The sequence below is a fragment of the Rhinoraja longicauda genome, chromosome 13, assembly GCF_053455715.1.
Source record: "Rhinoraja longicauda isolate Sanriku21f chromosome 13, sRhiLon1.1, whole genome shotgun sequence".
In the NCBI taxonomy this organism is placed as follows: domain Eukaryota; kingdom Metazoa; phylum Chordata; class Chondrichthyes; order Rajiformes; family Arhynchobatidae; genus Rhinoraja; species Rhinoraja longicauda.
This window is the reverse complement of record NC_135965.1, coordinates 41,357,312-41,375,472: the sequence shown is the minus strand read 5'-3', so window position 1 is coordinate 41,375,472 and position 18,161 is coordinate 41,357,312. Positions and strand designations below refer to the sequence as shown.

The 18,161-nt window shown below is 38.5% G+C and overlaps 1 protein-coding gene across 2 annotated transcripts in view; it reads left to right on the top strand.

The window, feature by feature from the left end:
- cul3b (cullin 3b) overlaps window positions 1–18,161 on the top strand; it is a 46,687-nt gene that overhangs the window by 9,395 nt on the left and 19,131 nt on the right. For both annotated transcript variants that reach the window (XM_078410842.1, XM_078410843.1), the window contains exons 2-7: window positions 7,952–8,149; window positions 10,494–10,607; window positions 12,034–12,194; window positions 13,181–13,295; window positions 13,454–13,682; window positions 17,505–17,650. In XM_078410842.1, the coding sequence (XP_078266968.1) occupies window positions 7,952–8,149; window positions 10,494–10,607; window positions 12,034–12,194; window positions 13,181–13,295; window positions 13,454–13,682; window positions 17,505–17,650 (963 nt within the window). The remainder of the gene's footprint in view (window positions 1–7,951; window positions 8,150–10,493; window positions 10,608–12,033; window positions 12,195–13,180; window positions 13,296–13,453; window positions 13,683–17,504; window positions 17,651–18,161) is intronic.

Genomic DNA, 18,161 nt, shown 5'->3' with positions numbered 1-18,161 from the left:
CTGATATGAGTGTCTCAAGGTGATTTAGAGCTGATTGCAAGAGAGATGGCATCATCCATAGACCGATTGTTCCTGTGTGCAAGTTTCTAGATTGTCCAGAAGTCAAGTGCAGAACACCTCATTATGGTTAAAGAGTCAGGTCTGAGGAAGGGTCTCGACCCAAAACGTCACACATTCCTTCTCTCCAGAGATGCTGCCTGTCTCGCTGAGTTACTCCAGCATTTTGTGTCGACCTCATTAGGGTTGATGTTAGAGTTATTGGGCAGTAATTATTGAGACAGATCATTTTATTTTTCTTGGGAACTGGAATGATGGAACTGATTATTTTATCCAGGTTGAAAAAAAGAGTTGACAATTGAAATTGTGTTGCACTTGTTAGTGACAGAAGAGGATTCCAGAAATGTGAAAATGTGTATGCTGAATAACATGATTTATTTTGGATATAGAACATCTATGACTTAAGTATTTGGATGGCAACTTTTGTGGAGAGAGAAACTGAATTAACATTTTAGATTATTTCCTCAAAGTCAATTAACCTGAAATATTCATTGTTTCTCTGTTGTTGCCTAACTTAATATTTTTAAATCACATTCGGCTGTGTTTCATATTTCCAGCTTTAGAATTATTATTTGGCTTTTCAGTTTTGGTTTCTTTAGATTTCTTTAGCCTTTATTTCCTACTGTAATGCATAAACTATTATGTAACAAAAATATGACTTTGGTCAATCCAGCCTTTCATAAATAACAAATAAAGTCTGATTCAAATTATAATTTATACTGACAAGCCTTCTGGCCTCCATTTGAATTTACATTTCATTTTTAGAAGTACATTAGCTGAGAAATACCGTTTATAAAATGCTCAAAACCCAAATAATTTTAGTTGGCCAAGTATTTGAGTTATATCAAACAAAATGGGCCTTTTTAATTGAATAAATTACTTAAATGTGCAAGTCTGTACACTGTGGGTGGCTTGATTATAATCGTATATAGTCTTTTCACTGACTTGATAGCATGTAACAAAAAAAGCATTTCACTATACCTCTGTATACGAGACAATAATAATAAACTAAACTAAAGACATTTTAATACTAGTTTTGAATGGTTTCCCTCCATTCAAAGGCCTCCTTTACGCTGAGTTCCGCACATCATCTTTTCTGGTGCATTAATGAAGTATTATCACTTGTCCTGAATCTGCTTTTGGAACCACCTCCACCACTCTGCAGCATTCAACATCGACTCCCCTTTCATCCACATCTACCAGTACATGTTCCGTAGGAATTTGACTTTTCCCACGCCTGGTGTTTGATACTATTCGACGTTGATACTATTCAACGGCATGTTTCCTTGGAGAAGTATCAATTTATGAATGTTGTTTCTCGTGCACATAATTCATTGGCAGTTTCTTTGGAAGTATTTGCCAATACATACTGCAATATATAGTGGAACTAATTGTAGACTTTCAAAGAGATCCCCCTCCCCCCACTCACCATCAACAACACCATAGTCACATCTGTGGAGTCATTTAAGTTCCTTGGATCCATCATCTCCAGGGACCTTAAATGGAGGGCCACCATCGACTCCACAGTCAAAAAGGCCCAACAGAGGATGTACTTCCTGCGGCAACTGAAGAAACACAATCTGCCACAGACAATGATGGTCCAATTCTATACTACTATCATTGAGTCCGTCCTCACCTTCTCCATCATGGTCTGGTTTGGCTCAGCCACCAAGCATGACATCCGGAGGCTGCAACGGATCATTCGCACAGCTGCGAAGGTTGTTAGCTGCAACCTTCCCCCCATTGACGAACTGAACACTGCAAGGGCCATGAAGCGAGCCGGCAAGATCATTTCTGACCCCTCTCACCCTGGCCACTAACTCTTCGAAGCACTTCCCTCTGGAAGGCGACTCCGGACTGTCAAAGCAGCCACAGCCAGACATAAGAACTGCTTTTTTTCCCACGAGTGATAGTTCTACTCAATAACCAAAGTCTGTCATCTCTTTTTTGCTCTGGTTTATTTCCACCCACATGTTTAGACCGTAATGGTGTATCCTTATTGTTTTGATGTGTTTATGCTTTATTCTTAATTGTTAACTGTATGTTTGTGTTGTCATTTGTGAGCGGAGCACCAAGGCACATTCCTTTTATCTGCATACCTGGTCAATAACTTATCCATTCATTCATTCATACATTGCACTTGCCCAATGCGAAAGTTTAAATTTACTTTAAAAGATTAACATTTCAAGTTATTAAATCATTCGGAAATAAACATTTAAAAAAGTAAATATGATTAATCAAGAAGATGTGTAAATAAAATAAGTGTTATTTTTACCTTTGTCCTTGCTGTGACTTCGTAGATGTACAATCCCCTTTGAAATTGATGTAGTTTGGTATCCTTGAGTCTTATGTGGCACAGGATCTGTGTGGTGATTTCTCCAGACTAGTGCATTGCATGCAGTGATGGAGCAAACTATTCTGTGCAGTCCTTGGGATCTGTCAGTAAGTTCGAGGCATCCTTATTTACAGGGTATGCCCCGAATTATATGTAAATAGTTGACTTGGCACAATTCAGCCCACTATTTGTAATTGATAACGAACATCTGGCGTTGTTTAAGTTAGATTCTGCAAACTCAGTTTCCTACTTCACATGAGATGAGCTTCTGATCTTTTCATATGGTACCCATCATCAAATTAGTTTTTTAACATTGTGTAACATTATCCATCTCTACCTGGTCTGCATTTTTGCGCTTAATATCCCTGTAGAATCTCTTAGGATTTCTGCCAGATCAATTTCATATTGTCCTCTTGCCCTCCTGATTTCTGACGTTAATGGTCTTCTACACTTCTTATATTCGTGGAGGGATTCACCTGATCCCAACTAAATCTGACATGCCTCCTTTTTCCCGCCCAGGGTCTCTCTTCAGTTATGGTTATCTAAATGTGCCAGACTTGCCCTTCATCCTTCAACAGGAACATGCTGCACCTGTGCTCTTGCTATTTCACTAGGAGAAATATAACAAGTTCTTGATATTGTTATGGGTTTATTATTGTCACCTCTACTGAGATATAGTGAAAAGGCTTGTCTGCATGCTATCCTGTCAAATATTATACTTTACAGTCAAACCATGCACAAGTCCAACACGTATTGCAAGATGTGCCTGGAAGGTCATGTTTGACTAATCTTCTTGAATTTTTTGAAGAGGTTACCAGGGAAATTGATAAGGGCAAGGCTGTGGATGTTGTCTATATGGACTTCAGTAAGGCATTTGACAAGGTTCCACATGGAAGGTTGATTAAGAAGGTTAAATCGTTGGGTATTAATAGTGAGGTTGCAAGATGGATTCAACAATGGCTGAATGGGAGATACCAGAGGGTAACGGTTGACAATTGTATGTCAGGTTGGAGGCCAGTGTCTAGTGGAGTGCCCCAAGGATCTGTGTTGGGTCCACTGTTGTTTGTCATTTACATTAATGATCTGGATGATGGTGTGGCAAATTGGATTAGTAAATATGCAGATGATACTAAGATAGGTGGAGTAGTTGATAGTGAGGTAGATTTTCAAAGTCTACAGAGAGACTTGGGCCTTTTGGAAGGGTGGGCTGAAAGATGGCAGATGGAGTTTAATGCTGATAAGTGTGAGGTGCTGCATTTTGGTAGGACAAATCAAAATAGGACGTACAGGGTAAATGGTAGGGAATTGAGGAATGCAGTGGAACAGAGGGATCTGGGAATAACTGTGCATTGTTCCCTGAAGGTGGAGTCTCATGTGGATAGGGTGGTGAAGAAGGCGTTTGGTATGCTTGCCTTTATAAATCAGAGCATCGAGTATAGAAGTTGGGATGTAATGTTGAAATTGTACAGGGCATTGGTGAGGCCAAATCTGGAGTATGGTGTGCAGTTCTGGTCGCCAAATTATAGGAAGGATGTCGACAAAATGGAGAGGGTACAGAGGAGATTTACTAGAATGTTGCCTGGGTTTCAGCACTTAGGCTACAGAGAGAGGTTGAACAGGTTGGGTCTTTATTCTTTGGAGCGTAGAAGGTTGAGGGGGGGGACTTGATAGAGGTTTTTTAAATTTTGAGAGGGACGGACAGAGTTGACGTGGGTAGGCTTTTCCCTTTGAGAGTGGGGAAGATTCCAACAAGGGGACATAGCTTCAGAATTGAGGGACAAAGGTTTAGGGGTAACATGAGGGGGAACTTCTTTACTCAGAGGGTTGTGGCTGTATGGAATGGGCTTCCGGTGGAAGTGGTGCAGGCTGGCTCGATTTTATTATTTAAGAGTAAATTGGATAGGTATATGGATAGGAGGGGATTGGAGGGTTATGGTCTGAGTGCAGGTAGATGAGACTAGGTCAGGGAGAATGGTCGGCGTGGACTGGTAGGGCCGGACAGGCCTGTTTCCATGCTGTAGTTGTTATATATGTTATATGTTATAAAATTACCAGAGCACAGAATATACAATTATAATGCTATAGGTTTAGTTACAGAGGTGCAAAAATAAAGTGCAAGGGTCACTCGCTAGGTTGGGAGATCTGGACTACACCTGCAGCGTACTTGAGAACTGTTCATTAGTCTGATAAAAGCGAGAAAGAAGTGCTCCTGAATCTGGTGGTATGTGCTTTTAAGCTTTTGTATCTTCTGACCAACTGGAGAGAGGAGAAGAAGAGGGAATGGCTGAGGTATAAATGTTGAGAAGTTCCCGAAACCTCACCTATTCCTTTTTTCCAGAGTTGCTGCCTGACTTGCTGAATTACTCCAGCTTTTTGTGTCTATTTTGAGGTATAAATGTTCTTTGATCATGTTGGTTGCTTTCCCAAGGCGATGTGAAGTGTAGATGGAGTCGATGGGGGAAGGCTAGTTTATACGATGGATTGAGCTACATGCAGAACACTGCAATTTCTTGCTGTCTTCGATATAATTATTGCCAAACAAATATGTGACGCATCCTGATAGGATGATTACTAAAGTGCTACTGTAAAAGTTGGGGAAAATTGTTGGATACGTGCCAAACAAGTCACCTGAGGAAATCAAGGCATTGCTGTGCTTTCTGGTGGTACCTTCAATGTGGTTGGTCCAGGACAAATTGCTGGTAATATTTACACCTAGGAACCTGGAGCTCTCGACCATCTCCACCTTCTCACCATTGACGATGACTAGGGCGTATACACCACCTTGTTTCCTGAAGTCAATAACTAACTCCATCGTCTTGCTGACATTGAAGGAGAGTCTCAGTTTTGTTCTTACTCACGTTCTCTTCGCATTACACAGCTTGACCAAGTGGGTAGGTCACATAGCCAGCCCTGTATTTTACTCCTTTCACGTTCCTTTATTTTCTCACACTCCAACTGCTCTCAACCTTTGTTCCAATTTTCGAACTGCTCTCTTTATCCCAATAATTACGTTAACAACGTATCTGGTAATTTTGGCTTTGTCCTATGAGAGTGTACACTTTTTTGTCTTATCCATCCTTCCCCACCTTCTCTGCAACTTAAACTAACTTGCTTTTTCCCAGTTCTGATGAAAAATGTTCAAACATTTTCTTTTTGCTTGGATGCTGCCTGACCTCTTGAGTGTTTCTACCATATTAGACAATAGACAATAGGTGCAGGAGTAGGCCATTCGGCCCTTCGAGCCAGCACCGCCATTCAATGTGATCATGGCTGATCATTCTCAATCAGTACCCCGTTCCTGCTTTCTCCCCATACCCCCTGACTCCGCTATCCTTAAGAGCTCTATCTAGCTCTATCTATTCTGTTTCTCAGTCTTCCAGCATGGGCAGTGTATTTAATTTTCCTTTGGCATTACTTTTTGGCACATTCCTGGGACTTGTTATCAAGGCAAACTGACAAAATACTTGGATAGATAATAAATGGTATATTGGATTCAGCATAAATTCTTTAACAGTGGAACTAGTTGAGTTAGTTACATTTTTATAGAAATCAATTAAATGGTGATCTGAAATTGTGAACTTTTACTGAATACCTTCCTGAATTGCATATAGATTAACATTCAGTGGAAGTTAGCAAAAACTAAAATATAAAACTTAGAAGCCTTGGAGCACAGGTTGGAAATTGTTTTGAAGGTGGAAATTCTTTAACAGAGTGTGACAGGTCAAAATCTCCAAGGATCTATCTGCACAGTGCTTTAAGTGTTTCGCTGTGGATATGAAGACACGCACAGTCCCCGATCCCTCCCAACAGCAATATGCAGCAAGTTGTCAAATGGCATAAACAACTTGCAGAGACATGGGTAACATACTATTAAGCAAAACTGTGGTTAATGAAGTTAAATAATATCTTCCTAACAACCGATGAAGCTTCACATCATCATCATATCATATCATCATCATATCATATATATACAGCCGGAAACAGGCCTTTTCGGCCCACCAAGTCCGTGCCGCCCAGCATTAACACTATCCTACACCCACTAGGGACAATTTTTACATTTACCCAGCCAATTAACCTACATACCTGTACGTCTTTGGAGTGTGGGAGGAAACCGAAGATCTCGGAGAAAACCCACGCCGGTCACGGGGAGAACGTACAAACTCCTTACAGTGCAGCGCCCGTAGTCAGGATCGAACCTGAGTCTCCGGCGCTGCATTCGCTGTAAAGCAGCAACTCTACCGCTGCGCTACCGTGCCGTACATCCCATCTGGAAAATCATGATTGGTTCATCACACTGTACCTGAGGATGCATATAATTAATGGGGGTATAGTATAGGCACAGGAAATTAATATTAAAATCCTTAAGCACACGATGGCAAAAGTTAGACACAATTAGATCTAATTAAGATGTTGTAAATGACAGGATTTGATGGGTTTCGAAAAAAGGTTCTGATGAGTTTGAAATGGGAGCTTACTACCATTTCACTAAAAAGTGAAATCAAAAGTTTATTTTTCAATGCATGATGTGGTTAAGGTGGAACTCTTCATGTGCACAAACAACTATTTTTGTTCAATTGAAATATTCAAGAACTATATTGGGGAAACCTTGGTCCAACGTTTCTAAACCCTGGTATTTATTATTGAGATAAAATTACCAATGATCCTATTGAGGGACATGCTAATATTCGTATATTCCTGTTCCATTATTCTTCCTCTAACTCATCAGTATTGTGAGACATCTTGTGAATACTTGTCTATTCATTGAGTAGCATAGCATGGAAACATGCTCCTCTGCCCAACATTTCCTTGCTGACTTGGTTGCCTACCTGAGCTTGCTCCATTTATCTGCACTTGGCCAATATCCCTCTAAAACTTTCCTGTCCAAATAGCTTTTAGACATTGTTATTGGAGCTAGCCTTATAAATTTGTCCCACATAACCGTCACGGGCTGTATTGATAACGTTACCTATCGGGTCCCATATACCTTCAAGTTTACTTGATTATGGACGTCAGTCCTAGTTTTGTATTGGACTCTATCAGATATTACTTAGAACATTTCTGTGAAGCCTCGTGCTTTGTTACGTTAGAGGCAGTATAATTGCAATTTTTTTAATGTTATTTCTTAGTATGTTACGAATGAAGACATTCATTTGTCATACCAAAATCATGCCATTTTGAAGTCGATACTATTTTAACCTAAGATTGTGGTGGTTCTTGGTGTCAGAATTTTAGACTCTGCACAGACTGATAATTTATCAGATATGTTATTTTTTTTTCTTACGTTGGCCTTGAAGTGAATTAATTATTGAGTTTTTTTAAGTGATGTATTACAAATCAAGTAAGCTACCAAAAGGTGCATGTAAACTGCTTTGCTCAATTGCACCACCATTCTCCCTTCACTACTGTGACCACCACCCATAGTAATGGTGAATAATCTCTGATTGATAGAAAAGTCTTTTTTTGAGTGACTTTATCTTTTCATTGTTATTTTTTATTTGAAAATGAGCAGCCATTTGATTAGACTTGGAATACTCAAAGTTATTAATTTCAATCTTGCAGATGACTATGGATGAAAAGTATGTAAATAGTATCTGGGATTTACTGAAGAATGCCATCCAAGAGATTCAACGCAAAAATAATAGTGGACTCAGCTTTGAAGAACTCTACAGAAATGCATATACAATGGTATTGCATAAACATGGTGAGAAATTATATACTGGACTGAGAGAAGTTGTAACTGAGCATCTGATCAATAAGGTACGTGTCAGCTATTTTGGCGAAAAACAAGTGCTAAGTGTTGATTAGCATTACTATCTATAAATGAATAGATATGTAGGTTAATTGACTGGGTAAATGTAAAAAATTGTCCCTAGTGGGTGTAGGATAGTGTTAATGTGCGGAGATCGCTGGGCGGCGCGGACTTGGTGGGCCGAAAAGGCCTGTTTCCGCGCTGTATATATATGATATGATATGATATATGATGATAGCACTGAACATTATATCTGTGATATGCACAGTTTGCATCGTTGAAACACTCATCTTAAAGAACAGCTTGAGCTCATGATCTCACACTGTCATTGCTCTCCATTAAACAGTGTATATGAGATGAGCAAAGCAAAACAAACGTTTTTGTCCAATGGAGTAAAGTTAATCCATGGTCGAGTCCTCTTAAAAATGCAATTTATCCTTCCAAGATTCCTTTTCTGAATGTCTGTATCATTGAAATCAATGGGAATTAATTTTGAAAGCTACGTAGAATTGTTATCATGCATTTAGTAATATGGTGCCCCTGGGAATCTTTGCACTTCACTCCTTGACAAATACCAGAAAAAAAATATTTTCTGTTTCCACGGTTGTTTTGAACAAATACTGTTTATAAACTATTGCAGAAAGCTACTAAATGTACGTGACTTTTTGGTAATGTGTTCATTTACATCGTGCCTTCTCTCGGCTACATTTCAACAATCTCAGTAGTTGTAACTGGGTCATGTATAATTGTCTTAAATCAGTAACAGATCTAGCAGCATGGAAATTAAAACCTTGATCTCCCATCATGTCAATGTGGAGGAAGCATCCAACAATAAATTTCAATTGTTTTCAAAATCTAAATTCATGGAAACATAAAAGTTGAAGCTGGTTAGTTAACCATTCTGGTTAGTTCATTCCTATCTTTTCCCAAATATAATCTCAAAATTTTCAAATTTCAAATAGTTCTCTCAAACATAATTTCTCTTCCACCAATCCTTAACTCTACCGAGTCTCCTATTTTTCGATCGGCAGTTGTGTAATAGATTACAGTATTTCCCTACCAATAATATATGAATTTATAAAACCATAAATACAGTAAATTTAATAAAATTTGTATTTTTATTGAGCCATAGTATCTGTGTGTTTAAATATAGACTCTTATAGAGTCATGGAGTGATACAGTGCGGAAACAAGCCCTTCCCAACTTGCCCACACCGGCCAACGTGTCCCAGCTACATTAGTCCCACCTGTCCACATTTGGTCATATCCCTCCAAACCTGTCCTATCCATGTATCTGTCTAACTGTTTCTTAAATGTTCGAATAGTCTCTGCCTCAACTACCTCCTCTGGCAGCTTGTTCCATACATCTACCACCCTTTGTGTGAAAAAGTTACCCCTCAGATTCCTATTAAATCTTTTCCCCTTCATCTTAAACCTATGTTCTCTGGTCCTTGATTTACCTACTCTGGGCAAGAGCCTCTGTGCATCTACCCGATCTATCCCTCTGATGATTTTATATACCTCTACAAGGTCACCCCTCATCCCCCTGCACTTCAAGGAATAGAGTCCCAGGCTACTCAACGTCCCGATAGCTCAGACCCTCTAGCCCTGGCAACATCCTGGTAAATCTTCTCTGTACAGTTTCCAGCTTGACAACATCTTTCCTATAACACGGTGCCCAGAACTGAACATAATACTCTAAATGCAGCCTCGTCAAGTCTTATACAACTGCAACATGGCCTCCCAACTTCTATACTCAATACTCTGACTGATGAAGGCCAATGTGCCAAAATCCTTTTTGATCACCCAATCCACCTGTGACTCCACCCTCAAGGAACCATGCATCTGCACTCCTAAATCCCTCTGCCCTACAACACTCCCCAGAACCCTACCATGCACCGTGTAGTTCCTGCCCATGTTAGACTTCCCAAAATGCAACACCTCACACTTTTCTATATTAAATTCCAATTGATCAAGATCCTGCTGCAATTTTTCACAACCATCTTCACTACCTGCAAAACCACCCACTTTTGTATCATCTGCAAACTTGCTAATCTTGCCGTGTATGTTCTTTTCCAAATCATTGATATAGATAGGAATAATATTATCTGGTTTTGTACGGTTAAAATTAAATGTTTCTTCTCAATGACCCTCAAGTGATTTTTGCTGAAATTTACTGTAAAAAGTTACAACACAGATTTAGCACATGCAACTTAAACTGATTTTTTTAAACATAACTACCTGTGTGCAGTATCCCAACGCTAGTTGATTGTTTTGTTTTGCAATAGTTTTACCTATGGAAGCTTTCACAAAACGTGATCAGATAAAATCTAAGTGTGTATTTCTTTTACAGGTACGAGAAGATGTGTTGAACTCATTAAATAACAACTTCCTGCAGACCTTAAATCAAGCATGGAATGATCATCAGACAGCAATGGTGATGATAAGAGATATCCTCATGTACATGGTGGGTAGCCTTGTTCGATATAATTTATAGTTTACAATTTGTAGTAAACAACTGTGAGAAGTTACATAAAGGGAAATGCTTGCCCTTTATGTAATTTTTCACAGTTGTTCCTAAAATCAATCACATAGGAAATTCTACCATAATTATTCAGCTACAACAAATGTAAAATCATGATATAAAAAGAAACAATACTAGACAAGGGTCTTGCATTTAGTTAGAGCCGTTAATTAACCGATACATTAAACCGTTAAATTATGCTAATTATGCAACTATAAGCCAGAGGCATGTGGGATAGTTATAAGAACACACATTCTTACAAATGACCTCTGAGTGGCATTGGAGAGTTATTTGTCAGCTCAGTTATATGTTCTGAAATATTTCTCAGCGACTGTGGAGCAGTGTTTACTTAATTTGTGTGTTGTTCACACAAGGATTGCTGAACCTCTGCAAATTGTCCTGCAATTATGTGCCTGTCATTCCTTATATAGATCTTCCCAATTTACATTTTTTAATTGGGGAACATGATGAGGTCCAAGTGATTAAATATGACTCTCTTCATTTTAAGATATTTTCAGCATATATGTCTTCTCTAAAACCAGGTGCTGGAAGTCTAGAATAAAAATGAGAAGCCGGGGAGAAATTTAGGGATGCTGCCTGTCCCACTGAGTTACTCCAGCGTTTTGTGTCTATTCGGTGTACACCAGCATCTGCAGTTCCTTCCTACAAATACAGTTTTTACCTTTTAAAATTGTTCCAAAAGATAGTCTGACAGTCACAATCTGGAATGGTTAGTGTCTTCAAATTTAATTGACACATTTGAACCCAAATTTTAAATGCCTGTGTTTGGATCCCAGCCAGCAGTTAGAATCGGAATCAAGAAGTGGCAAAATGTCATATTCTATTTGAAATTTGAAATTAAAAACAGTTTTTCCCAGAATTTGACTGGTTGGCCAATTTGAATCTTCTAATTCTTTTTCCCACTTATCCCCTCTCTCCTTTTCCAGCAGCATTCCAATTCAGCAGGTGGGAACATCTGAGCAGCCTGGAGCTTAGAAAATTGCCATTTAACTCAACAATAACTAGCTTGAGAGTGGTTTTCTCCCTCAAGGCCCAGTCATATTGTGTCCTTGCTATTTCTTTTGTGGAGCAAGAGCACAAGTAATTGTCAAACTTAACTCTCAAGGCAGTTTTCTGTTTATTCATGTGTTTTATGACTAACTAGTTGGTCTTTTTATTGAAAATCATTTTGCGTTCACCTTGAATAAGGTACATGAATGCTTGTATTATAGTTGGTATATGCAGCAAATGTTCTATGCATTGGCTCATGTAAAATATAAAAGAATAAAATATGTTACTCTGACAAAAAATCAATAAATTTGCTTGTTTAAAATAATAAATTAACGACCATTTTTATTTTCCTTTGCAGGATCGCGTGTATGTACAACAAAATAACGTAGAGAATGTTTACAACTTGGGGTTGATCATTTTCAGAGATCAAGTTGTGCGTTATGGTTGCATCAGAGACCACCTACGTCAAACACTCTTGGATATGATTGCACGTGAAAGGAAAGGAGAGGTAGTAGACAGGTATGTTCAGACAAGGATTTGTTATCTGTTACCATCAATTAAAAGCTCATGAAAACCTTTTGGTTATTAGTCTATTTCCCTCTGGTTTATCAGAATTAAGTTTCTTTCTTAACTGATTATCTTTTGATTACCAGCCCAAAAACTCAACAAAAAAAAATGTCACCCACCAAATAATCCTAACAAATCTGTGCAGATATTCGGCACTGATTTAGTCATTAAATAGAATTTTGCAGTATACATGTTAAATTATTAGTAAATGATATAAATGGTACATTATTCATCAATGCTAGCTATTGACGTGCAGTGTTGATGCTCTATAGAAGTTGTAACAAATTTTCTAATCTAGTAGAATTGAAAGCTGATCAAACTTTCAAGTTAGTGCTCAACGGGCAATCTTTTAGAAATAATGTTATATCTAGTTCTCCGTATGAATTTGATCTTGACTAAAACTTGAGGAGCAAGATTTAGGCTGGTGTTCTTGAGTAATACTGAAAAGGTTTTACAAGATCGTCAAGGTCAAACTAAAACAGACACATGCCTACTATTAGGTGAATGAAGAGTCCAATGGCACTATTTAAAGGAAGAGTTGGCTATTTATTCCTGGTGCTTGGCCGGTATTGTTTCTGCAATTGGTGATCCAAAAATGATTTTGTTTTGAAGACATTGCTGCAGTGATGTACATACAAGCCTATTGTGTGAAATTTAGCTGCTGATTTTTTTTGCATTACACCAGTATGTGACTGCACTTGATTTGCTAGGAAGTACTTTAAGACATTGGAAAGTCATGCAGCCATGATGCTAGTATTGCCATATTGCGTATAATTTTTGCAAGGTTAGCTTTCACCTGATATTCTTCAATCTAACCAGTTTTAACAGGCACTGTACTATTTGCTGATCTAATTAGCTTTTCCTTTTGCATGAAAATGGAGAAATATCTGACGTTTATGAAAGTGTATATTTTTTAATTACTTTTTTGTTTCTGCCAGAGGTGCAATTCGAAATGCTTGCCAAATGTTAATGATTCTGGGCCTAGAAGGTCGTTCAGTATATGAGGAAGATTTTGAAGCTCCATTTTTAGAAATGTCTGCTGAATTCTTCCAGGTATCAAATTTTTTTCCCAATATGTTTGAAACGTTAAATATTTTTAACTGAGGTTCTTTTAATAAAGCAGTGTCTAATTATTTAAATCTATATTAATACATTTCCTTCTTGGACTTGCTTGGCAGTCAGTAAAATGACAAAATGTTTATTTTACACAGATGGAAAGTCAGAAGTTCTTAGCAGAAAATAGTGCATCTGTGTACATTAAGAAAGTGGAGGCACGAATTAATGAAGAAATTGAGCGGGTTATGCACTGTCTTGATAAATCTACGGAAGAACCAATTGTGAAAGTGGTGGAGAGAGAATTAATTTCCAAACATATGAAGACTATAGTGGAAATGGAAAATTCTGGCCTCGTCCATATGTTAAAAAACGGAAAAACAGAAGGTATTTCAAAAGCTTGTTTCTTTGAAACTACATCAAACACCTATTTGTCTTTGTGGTTATTATCTAAACCTTGAAGGCAATGGATGGTGATGTTCTAATTCAATTGCCGTTTATTTTGGTGCCAATTTCGATTTCATGCTAGCTTAAATACGATATTTTCCCAATTTTGTGAATGTGTCAAACTGCAGGTTACTATTTGAAGGAACCAGAGGGAATGTGTAACTGTTTCAAGTCTGAAAATCGAGAAAACACAGCAGCAAGAAATTTGCTCAGCATGAATCTCACAAAATATTGACTAACTTTATCTTGTCTATATGTATAAACTGTCACAGCGTGTGATATGGAGTGGGATCCAAACCAACTTGGTGTCTTTTAGCAGTCTTAATAGGAAATATAGATTTTTGTTGGATCTTTCAACTGAGTATTTTTGGAAAAAGAAAATGGTTCAGAACTTTACAATAATACTCCACTGCCAGCCGATCAAAGTAATTCTGTACTCTCAGTGGTGAAGTGCTTCATGGAATTGGATTTAAAAACAAAATACATTTAGCAGCTTGAATTGTGACCAGCATTTGATTAGACCTCATGGTTGACACAAGGAGCTGAGCACTGCTGTTCTATTCAGTGCAGGCAAGTTGGCTGCTTGAAAACATGTTCAGTATCCAAGATCTCTGGTTTATGTGATTATAAACCTGGAATTATTTTGCATTTAAACATCATCTAAAACATTTATGTTGTTAACTTTATGCTACTCATCAGCACTCGTACTCTAGAGCATGGTGCAAATTTACCCATTCATCTACAAATTTTAATTGTACTTTAGTATCACAATTTGGTTCAATTACAATAAGCTTAGTTAGTTCAGAAGATTGTCCTAAAGGATGCCCCCAAAACTCTTAAAATAAATAAACTGACTTTAAACTGTAGAATGTTTGTTTTGTCATACTTGAGGCACCTAACTTGTGTAGACTGTTTTTGAATACAGTTACCATTTTAACATCTAAAATTTTATTAGAGAATAATAGTTTTCAGCAAAAATTATTAAAGATTTAAACTAGTTACAATGTAATAAATGTATTTGAGAAATAGAATATAACTAATGTTTCACCTTGATTATTGGCCTCCTTTGTGTAGAAACCACAAAATGCCCTCGAGTAACACTATGGAGGCAATGAAACATTTCCAATAATAGCAATCAGCAGATTATTATTATTTTTTAATTTGTATATAGTAAGTCGAAGGCTACAATTAGTCTTTGTTTCCTGTATTTTTTAGTTCTGTGCATGTCGTAAATTAAGGTCCAAGTAATGAATGTCTTGGCACTGTCATATGATCTAAGTATCGGGGAAAACAGAAAACAATGAGAGCTGATTTATCTAAGTGACCTCGACTTAATGTGAAGCCTTAAACACACTACTCATAATCATATTAATATACACAGATGTTGTTTAACGTGAATGTTTCCTTTGACATTTTTTGTTTTGTATGCAACTGAGCCTTGTGAAGCAAATACATTTTTGTGCTAACTAAAATGAGCAACATTGCCAACTGAGCAACAGAACACTTTCTCATTTTAGATATAAAGCTTCAATGATGTGTATGTTTGGGTCAAAACAGAGTTTCTTCTACTGTTTCATTGAAATGCATTCACAAAACCTTTAACAGAGCACTGCTGGATCTGCATTGTAATATAACAGCCATTCCTGACCTTAGGTGCATTTAGGATATTTGTAGCTCTTTTATCCATTCCCATGAGGAACTGCATGAGCTTCTACAACATAAAATCTGTAGAGTGAGCATTCTCTTTGCTTTGCATCATATGTGCAGGATTTAAACCCGTGACCACGACGAAAAACCATGCTCCCTATCCCATGTCCCAGGGTAAATCAGTTATCCTGCTGTCTATATCCTTTTTGGTAATAGAAAATACTCTTGGGGTAACTAGGATGAGTAACTGCAGTTCATTTTGTAGATAACATAACATACATAACAACACTTTATTGTCATTCGGCACAACACCGAACGAAATTTCAGCAGTCACAAAACACAGCAAAAAGAAAAAAAACACAGGACACCCGACCCCAACACAAACATCCATCACAGTGACTCCAAACACCCCCTCACTGTGATGGAGGCAACAAAACTTCCCCTCTCTTCCCCCCGCACCTACGGACAGGCAGCTCGACCCCTACCGAGGCAACTGACACGCACAGCCCCCGCAAGAGGATGGAAGGCCCCGCGGCCAAGCCGCCCCGGGCACCGAAACGTCCCGCGGCCGAGCCGCACCGGGCGATGTTAAGTCCAGCGGCCGAGCCGCACCGGGCACCGAAACGTCCCGCGGCCGAGCCGCACCGGGCGATGTTAAGTCCCGCAGCCGAGCCGCGCCGGGCACTGAAACGTCCCGCAGCCGAGCCGCACCGGGCACTGAAACGTCCCACGGCCGAGCCGCACCGGGCGATGTTAAGTCCCGCAGCCGAGCCGCGCCGGGCACTGAAACGTCCCGCAGCCGAGTACATGGTACATGATGTGGCCATTGTACACTAGTGGTGAAAGGAATGATCAATTACTTGCTGACCAGTGATGGTCTGACTGAAGCATGATATAATTTGTCCTTGGCACCTTCCAAATTATGTTCTCTTGATTAACTATTTTGTAAACTAACTTTATTGTTGATCTGTACCAGTTGAACATCTTGCACACAATCGAGAACTGGTAGTTCAATCTTTCAGAATAAAAGGGTTTTCTATTAAACATTCCCTTTAGTTTTTACATTACCCATTTAAAAGTTTTCTTCCCACCGGAAATTGGAGGAACAGCACCTCATATTTCGCTTGGGCAGCTTGCAGCCCAGCGGTATGAACATTGACTTCTCCAACTTTAGATAGTTCCTCTGTCCCTCTCTTCCCCTCCCCCTTCCCAGTTCTCCCTTTATCTTCCTGTCTCCACCTATATCCTTCCTTTGTCCCGCCCCCTGACATCAGTCTGAAGAAGGATCTTGACCCGAAACGTTACCCATTCCTTCTCTCCTGAGATGCTGCCTGACCTGCTGAGTTACTCCAGCATTTTGTGAATAAATACCTTCGATTTGTACCAGCATCTGCAGTTATTTTCTTACACTAAATGTTTTCTTCCTTTATTCTGCAACTTTGGGCAAATTGTTTTGTAATTTTTGAATTCATGCTGTTGGATAAGCTACCCTTTCTTGATCATTGGCATCTTGTGCATTTGTGACCCCTTTTATTATTGAAGTATATTGCAGATTGCTTGGGGCTCAACATAACCACATATTAGAGTTAGATTATGAGTTATAAGTGGCCATCATTTAGCAAAGATTCCTATGTTATAGCTGCCAATCTTAAATGAACTTGGGTTAGAGGAATGTCACCAACTCTTCCTATTTTTCAAGGACTATCAAGAAACAACAATTGTGGATAAACCTGTGTAATTTAAATTGTTCAAAACCACACTACTACTACTACGCTTGCTGTTATTTAACAAATGTTTTGTAGATAGCAAACATGGACCATTTTAGCTATTTACTTAAGCCATCTTTTGATTAATGGCAGGATTAATGACAATTTACTAATGAGTGCTGTCTAATGTCATTCATTGAGAAATTTCACTGTGCATTCCCAGTTCCCAGAATATTCACAACAGCTGGGTTGAAGAAACCACAATTTAAAGTTATGGCAACATGTTCAAATGAAATATTTTGTATTGTTTACCTTACAGTTCAATGCCAAAATGGCGGTGTCTGTTTCAAAATGTAAAGAACCAAGTGCACGATGTATCTAGTACAACATTTTTTTAATCCTGTTTCAGATCTAGCTTGTATGTACAAGCTGTTCAGTCGTGTGCCAAATGGATTGAAAACTATGTGTGAGTGTATGAGTTCGTATTTGAGAGAACAGGGCAAAGCACTCGTGTCTGAAGAAGGAGAAGGCAAGAACCCAGTGGACTATATCCAGGTCAGTATTCGAAGTTTTGTTTAATTACTTTAAGAAAGAAGAATAGACAGCTAATAATCTTGATTAAAATACAGAAGCAAATGGATTTTTCTATCTGTTTTCGCGGTTTGTTCATCAATCTGTACAGATTAATGTGTTTTCGGTTTCTATTGATATGAAAGTAATGTAGAAAATTATTCTGGAGAGCATTCTAAATTACAACATAGGTATTACCTTGGGAAAATGTAAATGTGGAAAATACATTGGACCTATTTGAATTTAATATTCATTCTTAATCGGTATCGGATGAGAAATATTTTTGGCATAAACTATTCTATCTCTTGTGTACTCAATATAACCTGAGCCCTCTTCCCTCCCCCCCCCCCCCCCCCCCCTAAAAAAAGAGAAATAGTTTCTGGGACACGTTCCAAATTTTCCCAAAGTTCATAACCTACTTTGAAATGCAAGAATCTGCATCCGGACAATGGGTTAAGGCCTTTTAATTCAAAGAGTAATGGCAGCAGATCAGAGA